Below are 7,523 nucleotides of genomic sequence, written 5' to 3' on the forward strand. Positions count from 1 at the left end.
AACTCAATGATTTGTATGTAATATAAAAACAGAAGAACACCTATCACGAAATCGTACCCACCGCATTGAATAAAACCGTTTGCTGATCGATCGATACCCAAATGACTATACTTGTGTAAACACTAATAAAAGAACATTATAATTCCTGATAACATCTTGATCTCAATATTTGGGTTTGGGAATGATCGGCTAGGGTGTCCAACAGTTTTATTAAAAAAACGGGACTAATGACAAAGTGGGTTTACAACTTAATAATGAAGTAACAATATACATTAACTATGTTTGTTACATTAATGCTAATAATATACATAGCTATGTTCACTACCACATACCCAATGGTAGAGTCCACCGGTTGTAAAGTTTCACCGGTGCTAGTCTCTAAAAATAGTCAAAATGCAAGTAAGCCGACTTTAAATAAACGAATTTTGCATTTTTATTATGCCAGTGTAGAGTAGATTTATCCACGTCATCATCATCATTGTCAACTCATATTCTGCTCACTGCTGAACTCGAGTCTCCTCTCAGAATGAGAGGGGTTCTTCTTCTTCTTCTTCTTTCTTCTGGGCCGTTTCCGCACTTAGCCAAGTGTTTGGCCGTTGTGCGTGGGTCCCTTGGTGTAGGTTCCCGCTGGATTTATTCCATCCAGCCGAGCTCGCTCCAGAAGCTTAGCAGGCCGCCCAGGTCGCCGATAGCCTCATGGAGTGTCGCTGAGGAGCCAATGTAGGTTGCTCGTTGTTCCGTTACGCCTCTGCAACTGAGCATAACGTGTAGCGGTGTCTCGTCCTCCTCCATGCAGGCTCTGCACAGAGGACTGTCGGTCAAACCTAGAATTGAAAGGTGTTTGTTTAGCGGGCAGTGACCTGTTATTAGGCCAACTACTGTTCTCAGCTTGTCTCGTGTGAGGTTCATAAGTTTCTTTGTTATCCTTGGGTCGAGGCCTGGGAGTGCCTCTTTTGTATGTCTACATGTGGTTATGCTGTCCCATAGTTCGGCGTGGGTTCTGATGGTTTGTTTGTGCAACCATGTTTTGTATTCACTGAATGGTATGGGTACTATTGGTTCGGGCCCTACTACCTTCAGTGTCGTGGCGCGACGCGCCAGTTCATCAGCCGCTTCATTACCTAAGATTCCGCTGTGTCCCTTTATCCATCTTAATGTAACTAAGTTATTTGTTGCAAGTTTTGTTAGGGCCTTGTGACAGTCTAGCAGTAGTTTTGACGTAGTCGAGTGTTTTGCCAGTGCTTTTAGTACTGCTTGACTGTCGCTAAGTATATTAATGTTAAAATTTGTTACCTGTCTGTTGGTCACGGCAACAGCCGCAGTTGTGATGCCGACGCATTCTGCCTGGAAGACTGAGTTGTGCTTACCAAGCGCTTGTGCAATCCGTATGTTGAGGTCTTGGCAGTAGACTCCTGCTCCAGTACCTGTGTCAGTCTTCGACCCATCCGTGTACACATCTAGGGCGTCAGGGTTTGTGTAGTAGTCACCGGCCTCCTCAGTGTTGATTTTGTAGGGTTTGTCCATCACAAATTGTTTCTGTGTTTTATCGCATATCCACTCCATACTTGGGTTCATTTGTATTCCCTCTTTTAAGATGTTAGTGTGGGCTGTGTTTGTTTGTTTCCACAACCCGCATGTTTTTAGTCTAAGGGCTGTAAGCGTTGCTTCCTCTTTTATGCGGAGGTGTAATGGTGGGATTCCTAGTATTACTTCCATTGCAGCCGTAGGTGTTGTGCACATACTGCCCGTTATGGATAGCAGTGCTTGTCTTTGGAATTTTTGAAGTTCCTGTTGTGTTGTTGTTTGGAGCACTTTTGGCCACCAGACTATAGAAGCATATGTCACTGAGCTTCTTACGACTGTAAGGTATAGCCACTTCATTATGTGCGGTTTTAGTCCCCATGTTTTACCTATCATGCGTTTGCACTGACATAGGATGATTGTAGATTTTTGAATTTTCGTTTCAATATGTTTTTTCCAGTTTAACTGTTGGTCTAGTGTTACCCCTAAGTATTTTACTTCTGTGGTTAGCTTTAGGGTTACTTTGAATAAAGTCGGTGTTTTTGGAATGTTTGGTTTTCTTTTGTGTGTGAACAGAATGAGTTCTGTTTTTCTGGGGTTAACAGATAGTTCGTTGAGTGTACACCATTTCTCTATCTGCTTGAGTGCATCTTGCATTATTCCACTAAGGGTGTTTTCATGTTTTCCTCCTATAAGTATTGTTAGGTCGTCGGCATACCCTATTGTTAGGAAGCCTTTGTTGTTCAGTTTGCTGATTAGTTCATTTACCACCAAGTTCCATAGTAGTGGTGAGAGTACACCTCCTTGAGGGCATCCTCTGGCAGCGATGGCTTGGATTTTTCCATTTATGTTTATTTGTATCGCCCTGAGTGATAAGAGGGCGTTTATCCATTTTCTTATTGTTGAAGGTACATTATGTCGTTCAAGGGATTTTTCTATGCTTTTGAACGTGGTTTTATCGAAGGCCCCTTCTATGTCTATAAAGGCTCCTAGTGTTGATAATTTATTTTCCATGTTGTGTTCTATTTTGTTGACCACTGAGTGTAGGGCTGTTTCTGTGGATTTGCTGGTACTGTAAGCATGTTGGTTCGGGTGTAGAGGGGTATTACTTAGTACCCCATCCCGTAGGAACCTGTCTACTAACCTTTCCAGGGTTTTTAGTAAGAAGGATGTTAGGCTGATTGGTCTGAAAGCTTTCGGATCAGTGTAATCTGATTTACCTGGTTTTGGTAGGAGGATTACTTTCACATCTCTCCATAGTTTTGGTATATATCTGTAGGCTATGCAGGCTTTGTATATTTCTGCTAGCCATGGTGTTAGCCATTCCAACCCCCATTGTAAGAGGGCCGGGAAGATGTCATCCGTGCCTGGTGATTTAAAGGGATGGAACGTGTCTATTGCCCACTGTATTCTGTTATGTGTAACTACCTTGTTGGCGAGTTCCCTGTCTGATTCTACTGGATTGTAGGTTTCATTTTCGTTTGTCCAGTCTGCAGAGTCTAGGATTTTGCATCCTGGAAAATGTGTTTCTAGAAGAGTCTCACTTACTTCTGTGTCGTTTTTTGTGTAGCTACCATCAGCTTTCTTTAGGGAGCCCAGTGTGAGGGCATTGTCTTTTGCAAGGATTTTCCTTACCCTGTTAGCTTTCTCATTTGATTCTATGTTTGAGCAGAACCGGCGCCACATTTTTGTGTCCTTCTGCCTTATTGTTTTGTTGTAACTGTACTGGTGATATTTGAAAGTATCCCAGTCTTCATCCTTTCTGGTGTTCTTAGCTTTGTTAAACAGTCGTCTAAGGTTATGTCGTTTCCTTTCTAGGTCCGGGCTCCACCATGCGTGAAGCGGTTTTTGTTTTGTTATGCAGGTCCTTAGGGGACAGGCTTTTATGTAGCATGACGTGATGAGATTAGTTATGCTTGTCACATTGTTGTCTATTTGATTTGTTGTCTCAATTTTAGTATTTCGGAGTTCGCTCTCATTCTCATAGTTGCTATGGAGTATTGTTTTATATAGTTTCCTGTTTGTTTTCCTTGGATTTCTCCGTGGTGTGTCCTGTGCCGTGATCAGGTTCAATTCGAAGTGGATGCGTTGATGATCACATAAAGTGAGATCATCAGATACATGCCAGTTTCTTATTTGATCCATTACACCGTTAGACGCCAGAGTTATGTCTACTATTGTTTGGGAACGGCTCGTGATAAACGTTGGTTTCGAGCCTTTATTTAAAACTACAAGATTAGTTGTTAATAGATATGTTATAAGTTGCTCACCTCTTTTGTTGTTTTCGTTGCATCCCCATAGGGTGTGATGTGCGTTACTGTCCACTCCGATTATGAGGTCAGTGTTTTCGTCCTCACAGTATTTTATAAGGTCCATCATCTCTTTCGGTGGTATTTGTTCTTCAATGGGTAGATATAACGATGCCAAGACTAGTGGTCTTGTCCTAGCACCGGTTTGTTGTCCTATGCCACTTTGTATTCTTATTGTTGTTATGTCTCTGAAACAGAATTGTGTTAGCATTGTCGCTGTGATGCAGCGAGGTATATAAATACAAGTTCTCGGTGGAGTTTGTTTACTGTCATACAGAAACTTACCGTTGCAGTTGCCAAAACCACATATGCGGTTTCCTCTGACCCACGGCTCCTGGATCAGTACTATGGTTTCGGCCCCTTCCTCCAGTTGTTTGCGTAGGGTAGCCGTTGCGAGGATCTTGTGCTGGAGGTTGGCCTGTATTATGTTGACATTACTAAAGGCGGGTGGAGAGTCTTAGTCTTATGCGTCCCGAGGGACACATTTCTCTAGTAATGTGTATAGCGGAGCTGAGTCCGCCATGTCGTCATCCGTATCAGTCACGTCAGTGTTAGATGCCCTTTCCCATAGCATCCCCTCTAAAGTGGGTGTGATGCTTGGTCCGGGGCGCGTCTCTTCCCATTGCACCCCACTTGTTGAGGGTGGGATGCCTGGTTCAGGACGCGTCCCTTCCCAATTCATCCCACTTGTTGAGGGTGCAGTACTTGGTCCGGGGCGTGTCTCATTTGTCATTTGTTCGTCCTGTACAGAGTCTTGTGTTTTCATGTCAGCTGTCGTTACGGTTGTTGTCGCAGTTGCGTCTACGTCTGTTGTCTCAGGGTTTGCCTGGTTTTCGGAGGTAGCTTGACTGGGCGGTACATCGCTAAGTTCTTCGCCTACGTAGAACTTAAGATATATCGTCCCAGTCGAGTAAGCTATTCTCCTGTCGTTGTCCAGTATGGTCTTTATCCTCTCCTGGGGTATTCCTAATATTAGGAACACTCCTGGAGGTTTCCCTGTTGATCTCTTAAAGTTGTGAAGAGTCCAGCTGCCGACATCATATTTTGGGTTTTGCCGTTGGAGGATCCTATGTAACACACCAATCTCTCCACGGTAGTTGGGTACATAGAGCGCCCCTTTCACCCTTTTTGTGATGTCGCGCTGGTTTATTATATTAAGTCTGAAGCCCTCTCTTGGTGATTTCAGTCTTGGTAAGACCGCATTCAACCATTCGAGGGCTTGGTCGTCTTCGCACCACATTTTCAGGACGCCTTCACTAAGGAATGCTTTTCCTGAGAATGTGGGCGCATGTGTCAAAGGTACACCAGGAATTGGGTCCCTGAGGCAAGCCTCGAACACCTCCTCCTGTATTTGTTCTTGCAGTGCTGTCGCCTCTGTTTGTGTCATGTCCGTTCTAGGGTCAAGGGTGACTGCCACGTTAAGGTGTTGCTGAGTCGCGCCTGCATATGTCGATCTTATATGTCCGGTAGTTTTGGACCGTTTAGATTGTCCCCTAGGTGAGATTGAGTCATCGAGCCTGCCCCGTTTAAGACTGGGCTGACTCGTTGACTGGTAGGGGTTCCCGCCCTTCCCGTCGGCCTCACCACCGCTCCGCCCTCTCCAGTGTTTGTTGCACCGGGGTGCGACGGGGTGTGGTCGACGTTGGGCAGGGTTGTTCTCGCTTAAAGCGTCCGATGTTGTTTTAGCAGGCTCCGCCGGAAGGTTTTCGCCGGTGATTGGCTGGTTTACTACCGCGCTACGGCTGGTGCCAGGGCGTGGGACGACAGTCTCCGCGGGGGGCAGCTGCTGTTGTGCAGGATGCCTGTTACCGCTTTGTCCGTGCAAGCCCCCCGTCTGGGTTTCGCCTGTCGCTGACGTAAGTCTTCCAATCTCCGACGTCTGCCCGCTTGGGCGTATGCCTGATGGGGGATTTGTCAGTGCGTCTGTCCTGTTCTTTTTCCTTTTAGGCTTTTTCCGCTTGTGCCTGGACTGAACGGTGGCCCAAGCGGACTTTACTGTGGGTGGAGGGATGGCCATCGCTACTGACGTCATATTAAAATCTGAGTCCTGTCTAGCTGGGGTCGGGCGTGTTTGAGTATCGGTCGGTATTAGGGTAGTTGGGTCATGGGTGGGTTCGTTTTTAGTTGATGCGTCGGTCCTATTTTCGTTGCCAGGTCGTTGGGTGCGCGATGCGCAAGGCGGGTTCTCGCCCCCCCCAGAATACGCAGGGCGGACTGTAGCCGCACCGCCGTCCGGTAATCCAGTGATCGGCGGTGCCGCTACAGCGGAGGATTGTCCGTTTCCGGTACCCCCCTGGGGTAGTAATTTTCTATTTGAATCCGTCTTCATATTTGTCCGAAGTATGTGTGGTTTGTGGAGTATCTGACTGTATGGTGTGGTGTGTATTGTGCTTGTGCTGATGGGGACGTGATAAGGGAAGGAAGGGGTTACGTGAGGGTATTTTGGTTTTTTGGATCATGGGATTGGGTTTTAGGAATCCTGCCAGAGTTGGGTGTGACCTCTGGCCTGACCGTTCCGGATCAGTCTTTTAGAGGTGATTTAGACCTCACGGCCACTGGTTACCGCTTCATGGGTGTGAGAAAAGCCATGGTTTGTCAGGATATTAACCGCCGCCCGAGGTTCGGCGTTGACCTTTTACAGCAGGTATAGTCTCTCCTGCTAACCCTCCTCCTTTTGCATCCGGACTTGGGACCGGCATTGGTGGAGTTAAACTCATATTCTGCTCACTGCTGAACTCGAGTCTCCTCTCAGAATGAGAGGGGTTAGACTAATAATCCACCACGCTGGCCCAATGCGGATTGGCAGACTTCACACACGCAGAGAATTAAGAAAATTCTCTGGTGTGCAGGTTTCCTCACAATCTTTTCCTTCGCCGTTTGAGACACGTGATATTTAATTTCTTAAATGCACACAACTGAAAAGTTAGTTGCATGCCTCGGACTAGATTCGAACCTACGCCCTCCGGAATATCCACTGGGCTATCACGGCTCTACCCACTTTACACTAGCATATTAAAAAAAGTATTTATCAAGATTTCTGAAAATCGGGACGTCCCGACAAATGCTGAACAGCTGGTGACACCAGCGCGGCTCTGTTAAACAATGTCCACCGACGCGCATACCCACGCAGGCACGCCCCTCAGCGATCATACATTGTTCATAGGTACGAGCTATCTGATCATCTCAGAATGCTTATAGATTCGATCGTGACGTAAACTATCCGAGTTTTATGGGACCGACTCGGTTGTTTATAGGAAATATATCAAATGTTACAACTTCAATAATTTTTGCGGCTACTGTAGTTAGTGATGAATTGTCGGAATTTATAAAAATACTTGCGTAACTACCCTTAATAAACGTTAATAAAATACCCATATTAGTAAGTAAGTTACAAAAAAAATACAATCATAAATAAACAACGCAATAACATTAAAAGAAACAATATTTAAACTTACCATGCAAAGGCGGCCTTATTACTATAAGCAATCCCTGACAAGAGGGGTTGCGAAGAAAGAAAAGAAAATTATAGCTAAAATTTTAATTTTGTCGTCCAATATTAATTAAAAATTGCTAGCTTTTCATATGAGTACCTATTCACTATATTAAATACTAGCTGCGTATCCTATCCTAGCCTATCAACGTAAAATTCAGTTTTACACAGTTCCCGTGGGATTTATGGATTTTTTCGGGATA

General features: G+C 45.2%; 2 protein-coding genes across 2 annotated transcripts; both read right to left on the minus strand.

Moving 5' to 3' along the window:
• Positions 1–538: 538 nt before the first annotated feature.
• Positions 539–1,563, minus strand: LOC128198684 (uncharacterized). The gene is made up of 2 exons (XM_052885121.1): positions 1,368–1,563; positions 539–824 (listed from the first exon to the last, which is right to left on the minus strand). The coding sequence occupies exons 1-2, from the start codon at positions 1,561–1,563 to the stop codon at positions 634–636; spliced, it is 387 nt and encodes a 128-aa protein (XP_052741081.1). The 3' UTR covers positions 539–633.
• Positions 1,564–3,685: 2,122 nt separating this feature from the next.
• Positions 3,686–6,534, minus strand: LOC128198012 (uncharacterized). The gene is made up of 2 exons (XM_024082225.2): positions 4,116–6,534; positions 3,686–4,018 (listed from the first exon to the last, which is right to left on the minus strand). The coding sequence occupies exon 1, from the start codon at positions 6,157–6,159 to the stop codon at positions 4,294–4,296; it is 1,866 nt and encodes a 621-aa protein (XP_023937993.2). The 5' UTR covers positions 6,160–6,534; the 3' UTR covers positions 3,686–4,018; positions 4,116–4,293.
• Positions 6,535–7,523: the final 989 nt, after the last annotated feature.

This window comes from Bicyclus anynana, chromosome 13 (assembly GCF_947172395.1).
Source record: "Bicyclus anynana chromosome 13, ilBicAnyn1.1, whole genome shotgun sequence".
Classification (NCBI taxonomy): Eukaryota; Metazoa; Arthropoda; class Insecta; order Lepidoptera; family Nymphalidae; genus Bicyclus; species Bicyclus anynana.